The following is a 24,371-nucleotide window of genomic DNA, read 5'->3' on the forward strand; positions in this document are numbered from 1 at the left end:
TACCTACCTGTCTGTCTCAGCGATCAAAGTTGCGATATCCTGCCGTGGCCACATCACGCATCTTTGGCTTGTATGGCCTTGGTGGGGCAGCCGAACCTCAGTATACACCGGATATTCGCCACTCCCAGTCAGGATATACCCTCCAAATGTCTCCTGGATATAATATCTCGTAACACCAGCTCGGTCACACATGCGCCGCGTCTGTTCCTTTCGAGCTCAACCATAGCCTCTTCTCATCTCATAGCCATTGGTCCAACCAGGCAGAGGGGTCATTATATGTCCTGAGTTCGGAACAAGAATCGTGCAAACGGAAATCCAGCATTATGCCATCTGCTCCGCTGGCTACCTCGTCAGCTGTGACGAAACGCTGAGTTCCTGCAAGGTATGGCGTTTCCTTATCGACTCTCTCCCTGTCCCAGAACAAGCTATGCTCGTCAAAGGCATCTACCAACGGCTCCTGGTCCTTATTGATCTCGGTGCCAAGGAAGAGAACCTGGTGTAGCCAAAGGTCAGCTCAGCACTGTCATATCTGCTAGAGTAGCGTCGGAGAAACTCTGCCATCTCGTGCTTGCAAAATCTCTTGATCTCGTAGGGCTCCATAACCAGCTCCAGCTGCCGATTGGATGATCAAGAGTCGTTCGGAGCTCCTCTAGGTGCAATCCAAGGCACGCTCGGGAAGTCCTGAGTTCATCGCTCAGCCAGGAGTCGCCGTGGCGCTTATACAGGTCGATGAACTCTACCCCGAATTTGTTGGTAAGCCACCTGTTGTCAGAGGGACCTTTGGGGACCCTGCACGGTGTGCTTTTGAGTTCTGAGTGAATTACTGGTAAGTAAAGGCGCTAAAAGTTCAATGGCCAGGGTGTCAAAGGGGTACGGAGATGGCTTCGACTTTCAAATGTGCAAGGTAATATTTGGCTGAACCAGGAGTGCTTAGCCGCATGATGGTTACCTTTTTCTCGCAAATCCTCAACCAAGTCAAATTCCCAGATGAATCTTGCTTGTCGATACTCCCATGGCGCTAGGTGGGGCCATAGGTGGACAATCGGGTCAGGCTCTCCTCGCGGTGGCACAACCGGGATTAGGATTCGGATGATCTCCATGATGTACATGATGCGATGGAATCGGAAGAGCTCGGTTGGAGAGGGGTCGAAAAGTGTGACGAAGCTGAAGTAGTATCTGGAATGAGCCAGAATGGCTCGGTGGACAGACACCATCCGCACGGCCAAGGTGCGGTCGACTTCGGCCGGCACCTGAGTCAGCTGTAATGCTTCTTTAGCAAGGTATTGCTTGCCGAACTTTGAAATGTGGCTGCACAACTCTCTCCATGTCCCTTGGATATGTTCACCGATAGTTGGCTTCCAGGCAGCACGTTTCGCCACAAGATAAACCATCGCGAGGGAAATGAGCTCGGGTTCAATGTGGCTCTCTATCCACTGACAGAGAATTGTGCGTTCTCCGTGTTTCAAGGTCGCATAGAGTTGTTTCGAGGTCAATGCAAGGTTGTCAACGCCTCGGAGGTCGAGATAGCCAAAGATGTGCTGCGTGATCTCAGTGGGCAGTTGCTCGAGTGCGCTCTTGGCTCTCGTCGCCCCGTTCGGGTTGTCCTTTGCCATGGCTGTTCGGATCAGAAGGGGCCGTCTGCCGCGGATCATAAACGCAGTGATACACACTATTGTTGACGTTTTGATGAGGGTCAGGGGATCGTGGCCACGTAAAATAATGAGTAGAATATAAATCGATATCAGGGAGTGGCAGCGCGAAGAGTAACACACCCAACCACGGGGAGATAGAGGGAGGAGGGAAGAGGCCTGTGGACACCTCCGTACGCGCCTCAAGATCAGCTACTGCCGTAAAGATATCCTCACGGTCTAATGTCGACTCTAGTGTATCAGGGTGCCTCATGTGGCAAGACCTCAAAGCAGCATAAATGTACAACTATTCATATTCCTGATGCTCTAAGAGGTTCGCCATGAGTATCGACAGACGCACGTGCTACTAAATCAGAGGCCAATTCCGCGCAAGTGTTTGCCCACAGTCCTCATCGACCAGAAACTACCCATATCCATACTGTTCATTGTTCATAGCGCCATGCACCCAAATAGACCTGGGGACTCGAAACCAGCCCTTACTCTCCGTATTCGGGATCCATGTCGCTGTAGTCGACCACCTTCCCGTCCACCGCCTCTACCAGCTGATCGCTTGTGACCATAGCACAGTAGTCTGGAGCGTGCAGCTCAACCCTTTCGCGGTCCCAGAACATGATGCGATCACCCATGAAATATAGCAATGACTTGCCGAAAAGCTCCTCTGCTGTCCCAATATCTAGAACGTCGTGCAACCAGAGATTGACGACGAATCTGTCCTCGGGAGATGGGAATCGCTTCAGCAAATCTCCAAGAGCTGTCGCGTTCAGGGTGTCGGGGCTATTGGGGTCTGCAAAATAGCTCCAGCTGCCTAGAGCGTGATCGAGTCCGTCTCGGAAACGAAGTCTCGGGATGTGACGTCGCGGCCACACACTGTCAATCTGACTGCTCAACCACGCGGGGCTATTCTCGAAGCAAAGTCTCTCAAAGGTGGCTCCAAAACGAGCCGCGAGCCCACGCTCGTGTTGGCCCAGCAAGCTGCGATAGCCCGTGGGGGATCGGAGGCAGCAAACTAATGATCCTGTTAGCACCACGCTTCCTGCATACTGTTTTCGTGGACAGCACATACTTTGACCAACAGTGTCGATGGCACACAGGTGCAGATACCGGGTCTGACGATAATCCCAAGGCGAGATATACTTCCAAAACACCTGCAGTGGGTCTGGGCTGTTCTCGGGAGGCTGGAGGGGCATCAGAGTTCGGATGATCTCGATGATGTAGGTCGTTCGCTGGACGCGGCCGCATTCACGGTCTGATGGTCTGAACTCATCCGACATTTGGAAGTAGCTGACTGCGAATGTCATCACGTCGTGGTGGAAGGAGATCATGTCTCGACCTGCGGAATAGCTGAAGTCCTGGACAGGGAGTGACGGTTGCTTGCCGCGATGATCGATGTACGTCGCGCAAAACTGGTCGACGTTGACGCACAGCTCCTCCCAGTTGGTCTCACGAGTGACGTCTGTGGTCTGCCTCCAACCTGCTTTGGCTGCGGCGAAGTAGGCGATGGCCAGTGGTAGGATCTCAGGCTCGAGAGTGTGCTTGATTGAGGCGTACACGATGTGACCCTCAGCGCGTTGAAATGCCGCTAGGAGATGCTTGGATGAGAGTGCTAGAGGCTTGATCGAGTTCAGATCGAGAAACCCGTACACCTGCTGGATGATCTCGACGGGAAGATGCTCGAGAGAGCTCTTCGAGGCTTCCTGTACAGTCGTCATGATGGCGCTGGGGATGCTCGCTCGATAGAACTGTGGGCAGGTCGATGGTTTGTGATGGAAATCCAGCTTGATGTTAGTAGAGGGTCGAAGACGAAGTGAAATGAAGCTGAGACTCTGCTGGCTGGTGAGATTCTGAAGGGTCTCAGCGTGCGAAGATGGTGAAGATGGCAGGACAATCGAGGTGCGAGGGGTAAAGTGAATGAAGCAAACGGAAAGTCCTCGAGAACGTGTCCGGGCTTTGGTTTGGTAACTCGCAGGGTGGTGAGAAGAATGGAGGGGTGGTTACTCCACGTTTGCTCGACGGCGATGATGATTCACTGGTCAAGCCGCAACCCTGGACCAGAAGAAAAGAATTGCGGCTGTTGCCGCAAACCGGCGGCCAGACGGGACGGCGGCAAATGTTCTAAATGCAATCGATTAATAGAGCATTGGATTCGCGGAACAGGGAGATATAAAATATCAGCTACTATTCCGGCCTGGAGAAGATATTTCGGCCTTCTCCGTGCCTGTACATACAAGATCAATTTGAGATTCAGTCGCTCGACATACAGAGCACAGACGTATACCTGCTGCATACCTTACACATCACTTGCAGTAACCAAGGAGCACTGAATGTATACAACTGTTGTCACGATATAGGAGATAGCTAGGTATACGGACGAGCGGAACGACGTTAATCCAGGGGGATCGCCCTCTATATAACAAGGCTTATAGCCTATTTCATTTGTAGCTCCTTCAGGATCAACTCTAGTCAATTTCCATGCTCTCATGCCTGTTTTATTGTGACAACTATTACCCGCCTACAGTTGGGACCTCACAGCATGGGAAGAACTAGGAAACCCGGCTCACTAGCGCATGTCTTGTACGTCTTCCTAGACTGGGCTTGGAGAGTACTCTGTAGCTACCTAAACTGCGACTCAGGAACATAGCCTTACTACATACTCTGTTTTATGGTTGACCCTCGTTCCATAATTCCCACACACCATTATTACACATTATCAGATTGTCCTTGGTCCTCGATCTAAGCAAACACACGCCGATATTAAACATTACCAGATCGTTCATGATCTCTGTTCCATAAGTCACCCACATCATTATGCTGGCCTCCTGACACTCATGACATTACGACGCATTGGTCTCCATCATACTCCTCAGCTATTGAGTACTGTGCCCCGGAGCCAACCGAAATGCTGGCATTAGTCAGGTCGGTGCGAAGTGTAGTCGACGACCTGGCCCACAAAGGCGTCCATGATCTCTTCCATGATATGTGGAGGATCCTCCTCGTCGCCGTAGACTTTTTTCATTCGCTCCTTGTCCCAGAACAGGATTTCATCGCCGCGCTTGCGTAGAAACGAAAATATGCCGGGATCGCGGTGGCATCCCATGAAAAGCATATGTTCTAGCCATAGCTCAGCGGCAAGGCTCCCTTCCGGCTGCGGATGCCGGGAGAAAAAGACTCTGAGATCCTGGCGGCGAATCATCTTGACTTCGCCAGGACCCACGAGCCAACTCCAGCTGCCATCGGGGTGAGCTGGCCAAATGAACGGTATGCTCCAGTCGTCGTAATCCAAGAAAAGCTGCGACAGCTGCGATAATTCCTGCTGTAGCCATGCCTTCCCATTCTTGCCAACTAGCCTTGGAATGCTAATCCCATGTCTATCAAAGAGTAACAGAGCATGGCGCATGAGTTTCTTCGTATCTGGAAGGACACACTCGAGGACTAATCCAGAAGTTAGACAGTTCTTCTTCTCTGGAGTAAATGCCTTATCATGATCCATTCTTACAATCTTTTGTGATGTAGGTTGCAGTCAAGAAGGAAAACTTAGACTGGCGGTATTCCCACGGAGCAAAGTGCTTCTAGAACTTGCGTAGCGGATTCGGCTGACCTGCTGGGGTGTTGCAGGGCATCAGGCTTCGGATGATCTGCATGATGTAGACTGATTTCAGGATCCTAGCGGTCTCTGCTGCCGACCTAGAAGAGAAATTCCAGCAGTGCGATGAAGCCCACAGTCGGGCGTCGTCATGAGTTTCAACCATCTGCATCGCGTCTCTGTATGAGTATTTGCCCTTCGCGAACCAATGCAGACGTTTATTGTAAACGAAGTGTTCCGTGCAAAAGCCATCGACCTTATCACAAAGTTCTTCCTAAGAGCATTGGAGGCCGTCGCTTTTTAGGGACTTCCACTCCTCTCTGTTCGCCTCGAAATGAGCGACCGCGAGAGGCATGATGTCTAAACCGACATAGTTCTGCACCACCTTATAGAGGATGATGCCCAAATCACGTCGGAGAGTCTCATAGAAGCGTCTGGAAGTAAGGGCGAAGGCCGTGATCGAGGGCAGGTCCAGCTCGCCATACACGCGTTGGACGAGCTCGACTGGAAGGCACTCAATCGTGCCCTTCTTCTTGGTGGTGTTGGCTGCCATACTGTATGTCATTGATCGACAACGATATGAATTGCCGTAGGATTTCTGAATCGAGTGTATGGGTGGACTGATGGGATGCGACGGGGATGGTATTCATGAGTCGCTTTCGAGTTGCGTGCGTGACTATGTCAAGGACAGGCGTAACCAATCATGAACTAATGATGAGAGGCAAGTCCTGCAAAGTGGCGATGGGATGTAGATCTCACAGCGGGATGATATTCCCCGGCAAAATCTCAGGGTGGGATGCAAGTCTCATAATGTGTTGTGAGAGTAAGAAACGTGTCGATGCCCAAGAGTGAGCGGAAAGGGCCAGAGACTGGATAGAATGGGCCAGCGACGCGTCGCGTAGTATTTGATGGATGCAAGACGCGGTCTGAAAGGTTTTTTTATGCCACGAAAAACAATGGAGTGCCAGCTAACTGACTGCACGTCTCCATTTGAGAAATGGATTGCGCCGCGCCGCGCCAGACTGACGTATCAAGTTTTGTAAACATTGCAGTACATGACTGGAAAAGTATCCACCAAAGACCGCTTCAGCCGTTCTTTTCGACTCCCACAGATTTTATTACAATCATTCATTTTACACTTGCTGCTGCTACCTCGTCCCTTTCGACCGATCCTTCTGGACTGATCCCTATGTCATTTAAGTCGAATGCATGCTTCTGAAGAACTTGATACGATGTATCTTATTGAATACTGTGTGATATCCAAAGATAAGGCACGGCTTGACTAACGGGGAAAGAGTCTCAATAATCTCAAATGACCGAGACTTGACGAGCATTAATCTTCAGCAACTCCTTGACAGAAATGATACGTTCATCGCCCTCGCAGCCTGCGAGGTCGCCGTCGGCTAGATTCTGTACCACAGTTTTCATATTCTCAAGTGCATGGCTCTCTGCTAACGCTCGATATTCATCTGCCTCTCTTGTTTGATTTCCCGACAGACTCCTTTCCAAGAGTATATTGAGCAAGCACCCGTAGTTCTGAGCCTCCACACAGGCACGTAACTCGGCATCTTCAGCAAACAAGGTAGGATGTTTACTTAGCAGCTGGTCTGTGAGCGGAGCCACGGCCTTGATTCTGGCACGCATTAGGTGGTTCGCATAAATGACCACGTTAGCGCCAGCTTCATACAAAGCCGCGCGTGCTGTTTTAGAGTACGTCGTTGGTACCACCACTAACGGCGTGGTGGCATCCTTAGCTCGAAAGTGTCGGAGAAAGGTGAGAACCTCGTGCGGCTCAGTATCTTTGCTATGGATCATGATGGCATCAGCTCCACCATCTCTGTAAATGATAGCGCGCTTCTGTGCGTCCTGAAGAGCTGCCTGAATGGAGTTATCCTCCTCAACGGGGTCTTCTTTACTGATTCGAGTGGTCAAACTCTCGATTCTGGCTGTGATAAGTATATCCTTGCCAGCTGAAGCTTGCTTGAAAGCTTGAAGTGTCTTGGAAAACTCATGAGGATCTGCCTGTGCCTGAGATCCAGAGGTCTCTTTCAGAGAGTTGACCTTTTTGCCCGGCTCAGAGACAGCCTTGTCCTCAATGATTATCATCGAAACTCCCTTGATTTCCAGGATGGCGACCAGGGCGGGAATATCAGCCAATTCACCACCACTGTCGGCATCAAAAGCCGCACACAGTGGACGGGTATCTTTTTGGTGCAGATAGTCGTTGAAACCAAACAAGGAAGCTCTCTTCAACGGTGAAATGAGTTCAGTGTCTGGAATGCCGAGATGGGTTGTTTGAGTCAAACCGCTGATCCAGAAGCCATGAAAGCTTTCGCCGTCCTTGCTGACTGTTCGTCGGATGACCTCTTTCGACGCGCGATCATGAGCTTCTAGGAGGCGGATCCTTCCGTCATTGTGCGCCAGTAGCGACTTGATTGATGTAGACATTTTGCTTAAAGATAACCAAGAGTATGAATCAAAACAAGATACGATGATCCGCATAAGCCGCGGTCAGATGCCATGTATACCTAAAGGCCATGGCTTGAAGGAACCATCCTTCATATATACACCACACAAATTGGTTTTCACGACCACAGTGGTACACATAGAAGCGCTCGCGTTGCAGCAAGAACGTCAACGTCAGAATCCTATTACTCCGCGCTGAAGCCACTTGCGTCACGAGTTGTATAGAATGCGGTTGCACTCTACAGTTTGTTCTCTGCGGCAAGGACTCAATTGAGCAGTAATGGGCGATCCATCGCAAATGAAAACAAGGAACCAATGCATATCTTTCCCTACCGGTGTGAGACTGCACTGCATGAGTCCAATGAATCCATGTCAGCTTGCAAGAGGGATATGTGAACCTGATCCTATCTAGTCATGGCTCGGGTCATTTATGCAGACTCGACATGTTGTCCTGAGGTGTCGCGTGATAAGCTTCCTAAGGGAGTGATTCGTTGCCACGTTATCCCCCTGCCAAGCTTGCTGCATGTTCCTTGTCTCGCTTCTTATCCGTTTTTCAACAGTGCATCATGGCAACCTTGCCAACAGAACATATAATTGCACGATGGTGGTAAGCCAAAGCCTGGTCCATGCATATAATCCTTCGGTTGTGACCCGCGATTGCCGTTCGTCCTCTGGGTCCGTTACATCTGATTTGCTCTTTACTTTACTGAATGGGCTGCCAGAACTTTTGAGCATGGATGTTGACGTGATCTGACGTGAGATAACATGCTGAAACAGGACTGGTATACGCCGTACTGGCTCTTTCTGAAACCTCATCTTCATGAATATCTTTTTATGAGGAAGATTCTGGTTTCCGAAGTGAAAAGAGACCGGTAAAGGATGACTGAGGAAAATATTGCGAATTGCTATCGAAATGACATGCGTGTATTTAGTTTAGCAGATAATTTCCGTCACTACCACGATGACTTCATCGTATGACCTAGTCATAGACAGTCTGTACGTGTAATTCTACGCTGACTGCAGGCTATGTAATATTTGATGCTGAGTGAATTTGGCTAACAGCTCAGTATATGTTATAGAAACAAGAACTACGCCAGGATTGACTTTAACTTCCGTTCAATTGCATCCAAGAACTCTTCGGTGTGAACAAAGCTGTCCCCTCTCCCTGAAACTACAGCGAGATCTTTTGTCAGGATTCCATCGATTTCTACAGTCTCAATGCAGGCTCTTTCCAAGTCCTCAGAAAAGGATACAACATCAGGTGTGAGGTCAATTGTACCTCGTCGTTTCAGGCCCCGCGTCCACGCAAAGATGCTAGCAATTGGGTTTGTAGACGTCGGGTTGCCTTTTTGATGCTCGCGGAAATGCCGAGTCACAGTTCCGTGTGCAGCTTCCGCTTCGAATGCGTTGTCATCAGGGGTTGTCAACACACTTGTCATTAGGCCCAAAGAACCGAACCCTTGTGCCACGATATCAGACTGTACGTCGCCATCGTAGTCTGAGAGCAGCAAAGCCAATGTCAGCAGAGTCCAGCGATTATTTCCATTCGTTGGAAGGTTTAAGGCGTGAACAGAGTTAAACGACTTACTCTTCAGTGAAACGATGAAACCTCCTTGACTCTTAACCATGTACGCGACCATGTCATCAATTAGTCGATGGGAGTAAGACAGTCCAGCCTTCTTGAACTCGCTCTCGTACTCAGCTTGGTATATGTCCTGAAAGATGTCACGACACCGACCATCGTACTTTTTCATGACAGTGTCCTTGGTGGCAAGATATAGTGGGAGTTGTCTACTCAACGCATACTTGAAGCTGACATGAGCAAAATCCCGGATGGACACATCCGTATTAGGCTGTGCTTGGGCTATACCGCTGCCTTCGTATTTGAAGACTTCGATGCGCGTTGGTTCTCCCCCTGTTGGGGTATATACTAATTCAAGTGTTCCTGGGCCAGGAACAACGAAGTCTTGCCCCTTGTACTGATCGCCATAGGCGTGGCGCCCAACGACGATAGGTTTTGTCCATCGAGATACGTAGGGCTTGATAGAGGGAATGATGATGGGTTCACGGAATACGGTGCCACCAAAATAATTGCGGATGATTCCGTTAGCCGATGGCCAGCGTTTCTTGAGGTTGAATTCTTTGACTCGTTCCGCATCAGGACTGATGGTGGCACATTTTACACCGACACCGTATTCCCCAATGGCAGCTGCGGCATCATACACAATTTGGTCATCTGTGTCATTGCGGTTCGGGAGGCCCAGATCAAAGTACTTTAAGTCAACATCCAGGTATGGATGAATGAAACGACGTTTAATCTCAGCCCATATAACGCGGGTCATTTCGTCGCCGTTCATCTCGACGAGAGGTGTCTTGACCTGTTTTGGACGTCAACACAATGCCCCACTGCGTCGTGAAACTGGGTCAGACCCGCCTTGATCCTGGTAACAGTCGACATTTTGTGCACAGTCTTGGCTCTTGAGATTCAGAAAAAGATAGTCGCAGACTCTTTGCAGTAGTCGGGATTTCAGAGGGAGGTAGTACTACACACAACGAGCACTAACTTAGTGTCCGTGGGAATCATGGGCCTTTTAAAAGGCTCCTTGCCGTTCCATATTTACTTAATGCAACATGGGAGAATCAACTGAATACTTTGAAAATCGACATTGTAGTAATGAAACTACCAGATTGGCGCAGTTTTGCACTCCAGGGAGACCATCCCTGGAGAATCCCCGACGCATTTGGGTGCCACAGCTTGTCATGCAGATCTTGCTGGAAGCAGAAAGATAGCACGCGACACACGTTGTGCGACCCAGATACCTCTTTGAGAGTAGGTACATATCTATCGTCTATTGTTGAGATACCACTGCATTGCCTGGAGCACACAATCTTACATGCATAGGCACCCTGTCAGCCTGAAGCTTATCTTCGCCTTTTCGTGCAATCCTGAGTTCGAAATATGGATTTCTAACATGGGTTAGGATCCAATGGGAATGGGCCGCCCGCTAACGAATGTCAAGCTTTATGCATGACGTGATTGTCAATTGGGGTGATCTCTAGAAAGTCCATGGCTGCCGGAAATGACTCCGCGGGACAAGGGGGGCTATGCAAGCCATAACTCCCATCACAGCAGAAAACCAGTACAAGAGCAACATTTGCCATATGTCTACAGGACACCTAGTCGCGTAGGCAGACTGCGACAAGAGGATCGTGCATGCATGGTACTTCGCCAATTTGGTCACATGCGACCTGGATATGTGACCAAATCTCGGACGGCAACCTACAACGTGCCCGTTTACAGTTGTAAAAGAATACGGTGATGACAGTAAAAGTCCATCAGATGGCTGAGCAACACACGTTGCGGTAGCGAATGGCCCCTCGGGTCTGACATGCGTCATATGGTGGATCTCGGCCGGACCACTTAGAAAGGAGCCTGAGAGGTGCATGGGGATAGGCTGACTGGAGTACGATGAACCTGAAGAAGTCGCGTAGACCGTTGAGGCGTGATGCAAACATCTGCGGCATCACGCCATCCGAAATGCGAGACAGGCACCAATTCCTTCACCTGGAAAAGGAAAGGGACACCGGTATCGGGTAGTGCTATTGACGAGTTGTGACATTTCGTCCCTGCCGTTATCCAGAACCGCAGGCCTACTCTTCAATATCGTAGATCCTCACGGAAGATGGTGCCCGTAGTCGCCAACATGAAATCATACCAGAACACCCGATCTCTGCCACCAGAACGGCCTATCATTGCGTTCTACCCAGTGAGGCTCCGCGAGAGCTTTCGATAAGCAGCCGTTGCAAGGGCGCCAATCGGCTCGTATCGAGGATCACCTTAAAGCACGAAGTCAGCCAATTATATATCGAGATTAAGCTTGACGGGGTGGGGGGAATCTATAGTGCGGGGATGAGACAATGTCCCATGGCAGAACGTTTAGCGACTTCTGGCACAGCCGGCCCCAGCTTTGGAATCCCGTCGCTGTCTGGTAGAAATGCTTCCTGCTTGTCCTTGCCCATTCAACACAGCTCACAGCTTCTGGCGTCCAAAGGACGTGACGTATTCCCAGTTCAGACATGACCGTTCCTGCCACCCCACACTCTCGAGATAAACCCAACGGCGTCAAGGCGGAGTTGCCACCCGCCGGAGGTGTCGTCACTCAAGCATCTGGCGACCTTGAAGCTGGGCCTGGAGAAGCAATCCCCATCCCCCCAGACCCGAGGACAGGATTAGACCCAAAGCAAAGCCCCAATGCCAGGGAACATGGCAGCAAAGACGCACTTGATGACCAGACATCTCGCCTGCCATTTCGTCGGCTAATGGCGGCGTACTTGTGCCTTGCACTTATCTACTTCATCTCTACCCTTGATATCAACTCTGTTGCCACAGCACTGCCAGCAATCTCACGGTCGCTGGATGCAGGAAGCAGCATCACCTGGGTTGGTACTGCCTACTTGATGGGTCAGACCAGCTTTCAAGCATTGTACGGCCGGCTCTCTGATATCTTTGGTCGCAAACCTGTCTTGTTGGCATCTATCGGCTGCCTAATCGTTGGTGATATCCTTTGCGGCTTTGCCACAAATGTGACGTGGCTATATGTATGCCGTGCGCTAAGCGGCGTGGGAGGTGGTGGCATTAGCTCTCTTGTTCAGATCACCGTTAGTGATCTTGTCAGCCTCAAGGAACGAGGGAAGTACCAAGGAATGCTCAGTGGGGCTATCGGTCTCGGTGCTGGCACGGGCCCTTTTCTCGCCGCCGCCTTCATAGATGGCGATAGTACCGACGGCGATGGCTGGCGATGGATCTTCCGGGTACCACCTATATTGGCTGCTGTCTGCCTACTTGCCATGTCGATGGCCCTACCACTTAAGCCAGTCACTGGTAGTTGGCGAGAGAAACTCGCAAAGATCGACTGGTTTGGACTTGGTGCTGCTGTCACCGCCGTCGTCTTTGTCCTAGTCCCCATCAACTCGGGAGGTAGCATCTTCCCCTGGAACAGTGCTTTGGTCATTGCGATGCTCTCGATAGGTTTCGTCTTCTTTATCGTCTTAGCTGTCATCGAGAAGAGGTTTGCCCGTATTCCTATTATCCCACTGCGTCTGTTTACCCAAAGGTCTACAGCTGCAATTATGGTTCAGAGCGCCCTTTACAACTCTGTGTGGCAGATCGATATCTACTTTTTACCTATCTACTTTCAACAAGTCCGTGGATACTCTGCTTTGCAGAGCGCAATTCTTGTTCTTCCGTTGCTGCTCCTGCAGAGCCTTGCTGGAGTGGCTTCTGGCCCCATAATGAGTAAGATTGCAAGATACGGACCGGTCTTGTACTCAGGGATGGCCCTGTGGACCTTGGGTGCTGGCCTCAAAATTCTATTCTCCCTGGATACTTCGGTGCCTGTATATGTATTAGTACTTGCTATTGAAGGCATCGGTATCGGCCTTGTGTTGCAGCCTGCCTTAGTTGCCTTGCAAGCGTTGTCCAGGAAAGAGGATCGCGCAGTGGCTACTTCGGTACGCAACCTCATGCGAATGCTTGGGTCTGTCTTTGGTATGGCATCCTCCACAGCCATAAAGTATGCTGTCACCAAAGCAGCACTTCCGACGAGTATGCCCTTGGCACTGCAAGCAGTTGTCATGGACGGGACATGGGTCAGAGGGGATCCTGCTTTCGTTGAATGGGAAGCAGCTGTACTAGACGCTGAAATGCGTGGAATACGTGCTGTTTTCATCATGATGGCACCATTGATTGGTGCATGCCTTCTGGGTTGCTATTTTATCCCCGACTCTATTTTGAAGGGGGATGAAAAAGGTCAGAGGCCCCAAGATAGCCATCCGGCTGAGAAAGGTAGTTAGAATGAACGTATAGTGATGAGAATTGTACTTTGGTCATATTTAATGTATATTTTAATATATATAAAGGCAACGCATGGTTTTCTTGTTTACTCTGTAGATAGACATGTTATGTTAAATTTGTTGTGTTTTTTCTCCTATAAAGCTGTACGGTATGAGTGGTAATGTATTTGTTATATTCTGTACAACTCATGTTCAATAATAGTACACTAACAATCTATAGCCCGGCATACTGTACACATTCATCATTAATTAAGGTGCGACAATGCTGTGTATGATCTCCAACCAACTGTTTGACAGTTGGGCCAATAACTGCCGACTATGCTTTAGCCTATGAAAATGCGTAGCCCTACGTGTGCGGACACGTGACTAGGCTCTCTCTCGTTAATCAAATAGTTCATCCTCCATGACCATTTTGGACCTCTGGGTTGCCAAGCCACCGTAAAAGCGCAACTCTCCCAGCTCAGCGCTTGATTTATCCCACCCTTGTAGTTCGTTCGCAGGGTAGCAGAAAGACTTGCCTTGCCCCACGAATCCATGGCCACTTTGCCGTCCTTCAACTGCCAAAGATTGAACAACCATTGTGAAGAGATCCGGTTACTAGAGATACTTCCAGCGAAAGATAACCATTTTTCAATTCACTGCACTATTTCCCATATTCGCCTACAGCGAACTGGTACCCCCACATTTAGTGCGATATCGTACAGATAGGCTTCCCAGGGAGATCTTGAAAACATATATATAGATGGGAAAGTCCTGCGAGTTCGTAAGAACGTGTGGCAGCTACTCTTTGAACTCCGGCGCCGCGCAACTTTGGTACCAACGGAGTCAAAGCAATCGCGCTTCTGGATTGACAGCATATGCATCAACCAAGATGATATTCTAGAAAGAAATCTTCCAGTAACTTTAATGCGCAGCGTCTACTCTATGGCTAAGATGGTGTACGTCTAGCTGGGCCTAGAGCGCGATGACTCTGACACCGCAATGGATTATCTCGCTAAGACATCAGCCAAAGGTACCCATCCCGAACTTCACGACACAGAATAGTATCGTTGCTTTTTTGTGACGGTTTGAAATATGATTGCTTCCACACGTATCTAGCTGATTCCGCTAGATGTACTCTGAGACAATTGTTCTCTTGGGATTATTTGGACCGGCTGTGGGTCATCCAGGAGATCCTCCTAGCAAAGCGACTGAGCCTCTTGTGTGGCCAAAAACAGGTCGAGTGGACAAAGCTGGAATTATTCTTCGCCCTATATCACTCGTACAGCTATAATCAAAACAGATCCTTCAACTTCGAAAGATCGATCAAGGAGTTGGTTCGAAGTGGCTGCAAGCGGGTCGACTCGTGTCAGCGAGATGGTACTTACACGCACGAAAAGCTGATATTAGCTAAAGGCATCTGGGCCCAAAAGTATACAAATTCTGTGAGAAATCCACCGGCTGAGGCTTCTTGTTTTGTATGTCGCGCCCCTTGTCGCCATTTATGTCTAGATCTGTAGTTTGACTCTCTGACTGAGGGTAAATGTCTGGGATTGAGGTAAGTTCACAACGCCTGAAGCCCAGCCACCGCTCCTGCTGGCTTGTGCTCACTCGAGGTACTTGGTAAGTTAAAAGCAGTCAGTAGCTCAAGACGAAAACGGACTTTTGTATGACTGACTTTCGTCCGTGACTATAAGGGGACCTTCACAGAGAGAATAGGTTGCGATCGATTAGCCAAAATCGTCTTCGTATCCTCAGAGGGATAATCAAAGATTACACAAGGCTTAGAAGCTATCTAGAGCCAGTCCATCGGTACGCTACGAACGTCAGGGGTGAGTAAACGGGGGCCACGTTTCGGTAGATTCTCTACGAGAACCGGATTGTTTATGTTAGGGCTTCCGAGTGACAGATGGCGTGGAATCTTGGCCGTGACCTCGTCCACGCTGACCTGCGCCACCGCCTCCCCGTGTGTCTTGGACGGTGGTTTGGAAACGTTTGGGCAACCCTGATGATCTTACTACTGGCCGAGCGTAGCTGCGGTATACTGAATCATCCCCTAGGGTTGGGACTCCCCTGATGCTCCCATTCATTTCGGCTGTGTATTATTTCTTTAGGAGGTATACATAAAGGTAAATTACTACATTGCGGATGATTTATGGCATTGTATTTTCCCAAATTCGGGTTTGCGCTGTGACCTTCACGGTACATGTGGCCGCCAAGTCTGTCGCGGCTCCATTTCGGAACCGTGCACTAGAGAGATAAATTTAGCTGTCAGCAGCGTATTGTTGCATAGCAGCGAGGCTGAGTTGCACTGCGCTGTACACTATTACCCTTTTGTTCTGAGACTACCCATCAAAATCAGCACAGAGCCTTGATGGCGTTCATCGCCCCATGGATAGCTTGGGGGCCACAAAACGCCCGGCTGGCCCAGGCGGTCAATCCGTGCTTGTGAAACACCGCATGCAGTCTCGAAACTGCGCAATCGTGCACCTGCTACCAACCGCATAATTGAAATCGGTGATTGTTTCGCAATAGAGATATCAGGCATTGAAGTACACCATGTAACCCTGAGCAGATGTCAAAGTAATTAGGCAAGCAAATAGCTACCCAGCAGAATTAAAAGTTTACGTCGAAGTTCTCAAGTTTGACAACGAGTCTACGTAGTCAAACATTTCTTGGATGCCACGAGGCTGTAGGATTCACCTCCTTGCACTGTACCGAGATTGTGGCACCCAAAGGATGAGACTGCATATGCAGGGCGTCAGGATCACAGCATTTCGGAACATATAACAGCACTTGACCTTACTTATAATGTGTTTGACGAGGCTGGGGCTGGTGTCGGGTAATGTTGGTCCTGACAAACCGAATTCAGCGTTGAGATATAATGTCCGGTATGGCGTTCTCCTGGGCTCAATTGGCATTCACCACAAACCTGCATCTCACATTGGTTCCACTTACCTTGACCACAATTGCTCAACGGGAGTGTTCATCATGTTGACATTGCGCCTTGGTCGAACTTTGGCATTCGCGGCAGGCCTCACAGCCATTGCTTCCAGTTCAGTCACACCAGATGTTATTATAAGCGCCCGCAGTGCTCCTGGTATGTCAGTGTCGGATACGTACCAAGCTCTAGGAAGGGCTTTATACCAAGCAAAGGTAATGAAACGAAAGGATGTCTTCAAGAATAGTACGTCAATAGCGAAGAGCTGGGTTGACGCTACCTTGTTCAGCTTGTATGTCAAATTCTCTTTCTGGCCTTCCAGTACTTGACCAATCCATGTCTGATCCTAATAATTATCAGTGAGCATGCAGCAACAAAAGATACTGGCAAAGGCAATATTACGACGAAGGCTGGAATCGCGATCACTTGTTCAACTTGCTACGTCAAGGCCAAGGCCACTGCGCAACTGACCGTAGACGGCGATTTCAACGTAACCACTGCGTTCCACAATGTAACAGACCAGATTGTTGATGAGTTTGAGAATGTAAGCAAGTTCTTTCTGTTGAAACAAAAGTGTCATAACTTGGGCAGCATATTCAAGTAATCACCAGTAGTTCTGCATCATCTCGAATTCAAAAGACGACAGTGCATACTGACATTGACGCTAGGTCACTACCACAGTTGTTCAGTATTTTAGCAACGTAGCAACAAAGCTCAGTGATGGTTTCGATCCCGAAGACTTCGCGCTCCCGCCGATTGGCGTCGACTTCGAGATAGACATGCCGCCAATCCCTGAGTCCACATTGTCCTTCCAATTCGATGACCTGGAGTTATACGTCCAACTTGATACAGTCTTGAATGGTGCTATGACATACAGTCTAAACCTTTATACCTCAAACAGCCCGATCGGTGTTTCAGTCGGCGATTCTTTGCAAGCGGGCGTGTTTTTTACGATCGACTTGGTCCTGAGTGCAGAAGCCGAGATCGACATAAGCAGTGGGTTCCATATCAAGCTTGACGACGGCGTTGCTTTGGAAATTGCGCTCTTTGGCAAGAATGTTTCCGACACCACCTTGTAGGTTGGCACTTCATGGTCCCACAGCATGTAGACGTGTAACTAACAATGACAAGCAATGGAGGGACATTCGAATTTCTCCCCGTGACCATCAAAGGTGCTAGTGGTGTTCTCAAAGCTGTTTTGCAACTTGGCGTGACAGCTGGCTTCAATCTAGACCCACCATCATCCCTCCCAAATGCCATCTTCGACGTCAGCGCTGGCGTTATGGTTGGAGTATTTGCTACGATCGCTGAGTTCACGACGAACATCACTGCAGCACCGGCCGGGGATGACAGCGGCTGCGCATTACGCGTGGAGGAAACCTATCAACTTGCTGTTGGCGCCGCTGCCGGCGCCACGGTCGCAATTGGGGATCACACATGGGGACCAACTCCAAATACTACAATCCCGGTGTTTTATACGACAATTGCCGCGGCTTGCGCAAGCACCAAAACTGTGACTGCAACTACCACAGCCTCCTTAGCCGTCAGAGCTGATGGAAACTCCCTAACTGTGAAGACGCTCACTACGCCGGTGACATTTACCGGCGTCCAGTGCTTATCGACAGGCCTGGTCATTTGCCCTGCTTCTCTGCAGATAACCGCAATTACTTCTTCCATCAAGTCACTGATTACAACTGTACCATCTGGTATAGACCCCACGTTTCCGGACTCCGTCCTATCCTCCGTGCCCTCCACGATCGCCTTCGGAACTGCCGCCAATGGTCTCATTTCGAGCACCGGGGCGCCCACTTCCTTTGTCCCTAGCCCATCTGCTGATCCCAGTGGACCGTTAGGTTTCATAAATGGTGTTGATAAGCGCATTATCATCGGCGTTTCCGCTGGCGTGGGAGGTGCTCTTCTCCTTGCCATAATTGGTTGTTGCTTGTAAGTTGAAATTCCCCACCGTGGACTCGCTCATATGGGTTAATGAGGGTACAAGATTCTTTAACAGGCGCAGGAAGTATACTGCTGTGGCGCATTCACCTAACGTTCAATTTAGCGCGTCACCAAGCTCTTATAGCTCCGGCTACGGTCAAAAGAAGGAACCCATGGTTCATACTCGTGTTGACCACGCCTATTAGAGTAGAGATTTTTGTTATTTTAACATTGGAGTTTTGCTTTCCTGATTTAACCTCAGATTTCACTTCTCACCCCGAACAGGAGGAACATGGGTGGATACCCTCTTCACGAATAGATACGAAGTTTGACATCAGCAAAGGGAGAATATATGACAAAATCTTTGCCCTTGTTTGGTCTCGCTTTGGTCCCACCTCATCTCCCCGCGTTCAATCATTTTTCTTTCCCCTTTTGCTTTAGTAGATCCACAGACATCACTCTGTGCATGATGCAATAAAGCAACCATATACCATAACACTGAAGAACTACACAAACTCTCCTGCCGCGATTTCTTGTGCCACTGGATCGTATCTCCATCGACTAAAATATGCGGGGGTACTACCATTCCCGCCATTTCTTGTCGCGTATGCTCCAATAATCGTTCCTGAGGATCACGTGTTAGAGAGACACAGTACCCGATCAAGGAAGCTTCAAAGTGTAAACTTAAGGACTCACCTGTGAATGGTCCACTGCCTCCTGACACGATTGCTGCACTAGCGGATCCCAATACTTTCGAATCATCTTCGTCAGAGGTCGATGATGCGGAAAGGACGTAAGTTCCATCGTCACATGTGTATACAGAAAGTCGTATTGCTCCAACACTCCAATCATCAGGTATCAATATTATCGATTCTTCGGGTACTGTTGTGTTCGGCTTCCCGGATGCCTCAACACGGAATCTTAGGCTTAACTCCAGGGACCCACTTGCGTTACTCAGAAGTATGATCCCGAGGTCAATATGCTGCACCTCCGTAAGGAAAACTGATATTCCTGCCTCCTCATTCTCCACTGTAGGGCTGAAGTCGAGGTCAACGCTGAACTTAAACAAGCTGCTCGTTTGCTTTCGGGCAACGAAACCGAGGCCATCTATAGCCGGGTCGAAGCTAGCGTCTGTGCTCAGGTTTGTTCGGGATGGGTTAATTTGCAGTGTATTCGGACGATCGGGTGGTGATATGGCAAACAGATTGCTTTTAGGTGGCCGCCAAAAGACAAAGTTCTTGGGGATCGACGAACCCGGAGCAAAGTCGACAACATCAGCATCGTCCCAAAATGGGCCTTCTGTTGGAACATCTTTGTTCAGTGGTGGCAAAGGCCCAGTCATGTTGCCTCGGACGGTCTCCGCAGTGGGCCAATTTCCCAACACCCACGTCATGGGGAACAGTACAGTCTCTCTTCCCATTGGATAAATCTCCCACTCTGGTCCTGATCTCGTGGACAGGGCAGCGCCCCACCAGTTTCCATCGTCGTCTTGGAAGAAGTCAGCGTGACCAACTGTCTGGAAATACTCATCCGTATTCTTGGCAGTCAGAAGGGGATTTCCTGGATATCCCTCATATGGCCCGTGTATATCGGTCGACCGAGCTATGGTCACGGTGTGGTTGGTTTCGGTTCCGCCCTCGCCTATCCACAGGTAATAATACCCGTCTTTTTTCATCAGATGCGGGCCTTCAGGGTTTCGTTCACCGGTCCCGTTCCAAACCTGAAACGGCTCACTAGCCGCTCCTGTGGCAATGTCAATCTCACTAATCCATATGCCGCCTGCAACAGCCATGTAGACCTTGCCATCATCATCAAAGAAAAGATCGGGGTCTATATCATTGGATGGGTTCTCAACTCGTACAGGGTCGCTCCAAGCTGTGTCGTTGTAGGGATCCGTAGTGCTGAAGAGCAGTATCTTTGGGGCCCAGCTAGCACTATAGCTTATGTATGCCGTGATTATGTGCAATTTCCCTTCGTGATACCGGATGGTCGAGGCCCATATTCCCTCCATTTGAGACCCCGAGCGGCTAGACAGCTCAGGTAGCTGCGCTTGCCTAGATAGATCTTAGCGGGTTCTGGGCAGGTAGGTAAGATCATGTCTATATCATACCTGTTCAGCGCATGGCTCACCAACTTCCAGTTTTGTAGGTCCTTGCTTGCATATAGGGGAACACCAGGGAATACGAGGAAGGTAGACGTAGTGCAAAAGAAGGTGTTGTCAAGCTCCTTCACGAAAACACAGCTAGGATCTGAGTTCCATCCTGGGAGGACTGGATTGGTAAACGTCTTATTCACCCGGTCGCAGCAGCCAGGTACTATGGCCAGTGCCGCGAAGTATAGTAAAAGGTGGAATAATTGGGTCATGTTGTGCACTACATCTACCAATCATCTATTAAAACAGATGTTTGCAACTCATAACATGAAACTAGTGAGTCTTATATACTCCCTTTTCCCGTGAACGCTTGCCCGGAGAAGGAAGTCGCCATTACTCCGCGTCTTGGCACTGCCCGCATAGAGAGTATTTCTCCACAAACCGTGTTGAATCAACCCCGCCAATGACTCCGAGGCTTCTCTTGGTTTCCCGACGTCATTTCAGCACGTCCAGACCTCTAAACCCCATTTACCCATTGCATTCGCATGCGCACAAATCGTGTGCCACCGGGTATTCCCCGCATGCGACGTTGCTGGGACTATGGCTCGCGAGAGTCAGGAGAGTTTTCCCCAATGCACTACGCCGAGTCCGTTAGGGGAGGGGTGTAAAATATAAGGGAGATTGAGATTTGTTGTCGTACTTTATATCCTTCCCCCCTACGAAGATCTCAAGCATCTTTTTTTACATGAGGAGTTATGTACTCACCGATTATACTGATTACAGTCCACTGCAATCTAGTTAGCTCAGCGTTACTTAAATTGTCAAAAGTCTAAATTATCAATCTCGTAGTGGAAGTGTTCAGTGCAACTTGGCTTTGGACTTATAACTTATGCGAGTATTTATTCTTCGTTTTCATCTGACTCTGGCTCCAAGACTCCCAAGCGAAGTTTCTCCACTACCGATGGATATTCATGAATCCCCTTTTCTGCCACCGCCATCTTATCCAACACCTGGGCCCCCAACTCACGGGCTTGTGTACCAAACCCGCTTCCATCACCGGCTACCACACCGAATCGCGCCTTCCAGCGATCCCATCATTTGTGGGTTAATATCCGCCCACCGAACGCCCTCTTGTCGCACATGTCATAGAGGGCATGGCTTGCATAGAGCATCCACTGAGCCCCCGCCGGTACATATGGCTCGCTCTGAGGTGGTTCTCTGTACAAGGCTTCAGTTCCGAAAAAGGCAGGCTTTATAATGGCGCTTAAATGGGTAGCTTCAACCACACCGGCGCTCAGCAGATGCGCTAGGAAAGCCGAGAAGTTCTGGTACTGAGCGGCCGTAGCCTTTGCAGTCTCGGGGTTTTCGTCTGCTAAGCTCCAGCGGCCGAAGGTTCCTAGATTGTAGAAAGTAAAACAAGTTAGCCATCATAGCCTTGCGACATGGCCCGAGGGGGGTGGTTTTACCAACCTTGATCGAGTTCCCACATCCACTGTACGAAGTAGTCAAATCCATTCTCCGGGCTAAGCACCCATACTTCTTTTTCTATTAGTCCCGCGCCTGACGAGAGGAACGGTACAGAATGGATTGGTATGCGCTGCAGTGCTTTTAGCAGGCTCACGGGTCTGGGATGTCCTGCATGATCAGACGGAATCACCATGGCGGCCCTTCCCAGCGAGTGCCAGACAAAGTGTTGCCAGCCCATAGGCTGTGGCGTTGGAACCGGACTATTGTGTTCTTCTGGCTTCTCCCCACTTCCTATATTGGTGAGAGATTCGGTATATGCGCTAAGGGCCTTTTCGCGATCAGCAGTGACAATGTCGTCAATGATTTTTGCAACTTCTTCAGCGCTTCTCTGGTCATTGACAAGCATTTCAATCTCACGGTCTATGCGTGCTTCATCCGGGGAATCGCCCTCGTTCCAAAGATTGAGGTGAATTAGATGGACTGCCATGCTTAGTGTGGAGTGTCACAGAATAGTAGAAACTGGTAGCTTGCTCTCAGAAGTAACGATATGCGGGATACGGTGCCTGAGACGATAAGCGGACGCCTTTGTATGTCTACACGATAGTTATTTTCACAGCAGTGGTCATTCTTGTGGCTCTCTGGTACAGTATGAAATAGACCGTTCTTGGTTCAGTCAACTGCGCCTCACTTCGACATCATGCCGCTAGTGGATGTTATTAGTTGGGGCAATGCAGTGTTTTAAAAGTGGCAGGTCCTCTGTGGCAACAGCTGATATGACAGCCACGATTCCTTCATGCATGCATGCCAGCAATTGGGATAAATATTTTGTTGTTGGCTAGATACATTGCAGCGCACCCGCGACTGCACGTTTGGGCTAGATGAATTTTCCATATATTGAAACCATTGCAGGGGAACAGCGTTTTCCCGAGACGCTACCAAATCTTGACAGCAGACATGCAGTGAGACGAGGTGCTTTTCAACATAAAAGAAAGCTTCAATCACCATTTCATATATCAGGTCATACTATCTCTTTAGTAGGATCGGAGACCCGACATATTACATCATAGGGAAGTCGGTTGATACAGTAGATGATATGATCATTACGACCATGTAGAGTGTATATGGGACAATATGTAACATGTTCACCTCGTCATGCCAGGTTCTCGCTTTTGAGATGACCACAGTCTGGCACGTTACACAGTCTGTCATGGAGGTCACAGGAGTTCATAGGATTAAAAGCAACAACGAAGGATATTCCTCTCATTCCAGCACATATCATATCTGGATTGTCGACTCTGCGGGAAGCGGTGAGTCCGAGAAGGAAGGAACAGAGTCTGGCCATGGAACGCATGCAAAAACCAGCCTGCCGTCTTGAAGAACCGTGATTGTATGATTTGAAGATTGGACTAGCAGCAAGCGAACTCATACGTACTGTATGTACTTCTATTTCACTAGGAACTTCCGCGCCAATCCACCAGACCAAACATCAACATGTAGCCAATGAACATCTTGTCTTTAGCCTTGCTTACAAGCTATGCCTTATAGTGCTCAGGTCTGCTTCGACCCGTAGCAAACTGTTTTACTAAGTTCTGTGAACAGTCCGCAGACTTTCATTGCCAGACCAGTCTGATCCCTCAGGGCAAGAAGCTGCTGGGACACGAGTTTAAATTCTCCGAATCGGCAGCCAAGGCTGCCATGGCTGCAGGTGGAACTACAAGGGGAGTATCCGGGTCAGTAATCCCAGCCTGTTTAAAAGTCGAAGGAATTGTATTTCAAGTCACTCGGACTAACACGAACGCTTCTCAGTTTCCCACACGAATTCACAGGGGCCGCAACCGATGGTCGTCCCACCCAGGATGGTGGCGGCGGCGGGGGCAGCGGGCGGATAAAATTCCTCGGTGCGGACGCGCAGTGCAACGAGAAGGACCCGAAACTCCTTGAGTATCCCATCTTGCTGGATGGCAAGAAATATAACAGGGACGACAAGCGAAGCGGCGAAGGGCTCACCCACTCCTGCGCGTGTTGTGTATCTCCAGGACGGCAAGACACTCTGTGGTGTTATGACGCACGTTCTCGAAGACAAGTCCACCCATAATGGGAAGGGGAGCTTCAGGGCGTGTGGCAGGTAAATATCTTATATTGTGTACTCAGACTGCTCGGATTGACACACTTTATGGCGTCTCTTTGAATAAGCCTCACCCCCGTTTTGTAGTCAGTAATTGGGAATGGCATGATTTTCAAGACTTCGCCAAATTTGTCTTCATTATACATGCGATGCACCATGCGCTCAAATAGCAGTCACTAACCTCATAGCCCACTTTGCACACCCCGAACTATGCTGCCAAATCACAGTCAGAAGAGCGATAGCAGAAGGGAAATTGCGTTCGTTGATTGGCCTCCAGGATCTAC

At 49.5% G+C, this 24,371-nt stretch overlaps 10 protein-coding genes across 10 annotated transcripts; 3 read left to right on the forward strand and 7 right to left on the reverse strand.

Moving 5' to 3' along the window:
- Nucleotides 1-238: 238 nt before the first annotated feature.
- On the reverse strand, nucleotides 239-1,613 carry JN550_011575 (uncharacterized protein; the record flags this gene model as incomplete). Its single annotated transcript, XM_049309955.1, has 2 exons — nucleotides 239-493; nucleotides 1,041-1,613. 2 exons carry the CDS (start codon nucleotides 1,611-1,613, stop codon nucleotides 239-241), a joined length of 828 nt encoding a protein of 275 aa, XP_049166437.1.
- Nucleotides 1,614-2,125: 512 nt separating this feature from the next.
- JN550_011576 (uncharacterized protein) lies at nucleotides 2,126-3,358 on the reverse strand (the record flags this gene model as incomplete). Its single annotated transcript, XM_049309956.1, has 2 exons — nucleotides 2,126-2,655; nucleotides 2,713-3,358. 2 exons carry the CDS (start codon nucleotides 3,356-3,358, stop codon nucleotides 2,126-2,128), a joined length of 1,176 nt encoding a protein of 391 aa, XP_049166438.1.
- Nucleotides 3,359-4,554: 1,196 nt separating this feature from the next.
- On the reverse strand, nucleotides 4,555-5,782 carry JN550_011577 (uncharacterized protein; the record flags this gene model as incomplete). Its single annotated transcript, XM_049309957.1, has 3 exons — nucleotides 4,555-5,078; nucleotides 5,245-5,330; nucleotides 5,538-5,782. The coding sequence occupies 3 exons, from the start codon at nucleotides 5,780-5,782 to the stop codon at nucleotides 4,555-4,557; spliced, it is 855 nt and encodes a 284-aa protein (XP_049166439.1).
- Nucleotides 5,783-6,537: 755 nt separating this feature from the next.
- On the reverse strand, nucleotides 6,538-7,677 carry JN550_011578 (uncharacterized protein; the record flags this gene model as incomplete). The annotated part of the gene is made up of 1 exon (XM_049309958.1): nucleotides 6,538-7,677. One exon carries the CDS (start codon nucleotides 7,675-7,677, stop codon nucleotides 6,538-6,540), a length of 1,140 nt encoding a protein of 379 aa, XP_049166440.1.
- Nucleotides 7,678-8,783: 1,106 nt separating this feature from the next.
- JN550_011579 (uncharacterized protein) lies at nucleotides 8,784-10,052 on the reverse strand (the record flags this gene model as incomplete). Its single annotated transcript, XM_049309959.1, has 1 exon — nucleotides 8,784-10,052. The coding sequence occupies one exon, from the start codon at nucleotides 10,050-10,052 to the stop codon at nucleotides 8,784-8,786; it is 1,269 nt and encodes a 422-aa protein (XP_049166441.1).
- A 1,720-nt stretch (nucleotides 10,053-11,772) lies between these two features.
- On the forward strand, nucleotides 11,773-13,548 carry JN550_011580 (uncharacterized protein; the record flags this gene model as incomplete). Its single annotated transcript, XM_049309961.1, has 1 exon — nucleotides 11,773-13,548. One exon carries the CDS (start codon nucleotides 11,773-11,775, stop codon nucleotides 13,546-13,548), a length of 1,776 nt encoding a protein of 591 aa, XP_049166442.1.
- Nucleotides 13,549-16,518: 2,970 nt separating this feature from the next.
- JN550_011581 (uncharacterized protein) lies at nucleotides 16,519-18,609 on the forward strand (the record flags this gene model as incomplete). Its single annotated transcript, XM_049309962.1, has 5 exons — nucleotides 16,519-16,760; nucleotides 16,829-17,012; nucleotides 17,137-17,543; nucleotides 17,600-18,412; nucleotides 18,528-18,609. 5 exons carry the CDS (start codon nucleotides 16,519-16,521, stop codon nucleotides 18,607-18,609), a joined length of 1,728 nt encoding a protein of 575 aa, XP_049166443.1.
- A 300-nt stretch (nucleotides 18,610-18,909) lies between these two features.
- JN550_011582 (uncharacterized protein) lies at nucleotides 18,910-20,767 on the reverse strand (the record flags this gene model as incomplete). The annotated part of the gene is made up of 3 exons (XM_049309963.1): nucleotides 18,910-19,028; nucleotides 19,100-20,457; nucleotides 20,514-20,767. 3 exons carry the CDS (start codon nucleotides 20,765-20,767, stop codon nucleotides 18,910-18,912), a joined length of 1,731 nt encoding a protein of 576 aa, XP_049166444.1.
- Nucleotides 20,768-21,589: 822 nt separating this feature from the next.
- Nucleotides 21,590-22,449, reverse strand: JN550_011583 (uncharacterized protein; the record flags this gene model as incomplete). The annotated part of the gene is made up of 2 exons (XM_049309964.1): nucleotides 21,590-21,891; nucleotides 21,966-22,449. 2 exons carry the CDS (start codon nucleotides 22,447-22,449, stop codon nucleotides 21,590-21,592), a joined length of 786 nt encoding a protein of 261 aa, XP_049166445.1.
- A 1,047-nt stretch (nucleotides 22,450-23,496) lies between these two features.
- Nucleotides 23,497-24,057, forward strand: JN550_011584 (uncharacterized protein; the record flags this gene model as incomplete). Its single annotated transcript, XM_049309965.1, has 3 exons — nucleotides 23,497-23,514; nucleotides 23,562-23,692; nucleotides 23,769-24,057. The coding sequence occupies 3 exons, from the start codon at nucleotides 23,497-23,499 to the stop codon at nucleotides 24,055-24,057; spliced, it is 438 nt and encodes a 145-aa protein (XP_049166446.1).
- Between the last annotated feature and the right edge of the window lie 314 nt (nucleotides 24,058-24,371).

This window comes from Neoarthrinium moseri, assembly GCF_022829205.1.
Source record: "Neoarthrinium moseri strain CBS 164.80 chromosome Unknown scaffold70_Wmoseri_CBS_16480, whole genome shotgun sequence".
Lineage (NCBI taxonomy): Eukaryota > Fungi > Ascomycota > Sordariomycetes > Amphisphaeriales > Apiosporaceae > Neoarthrinium > Neoarthrinium moseri.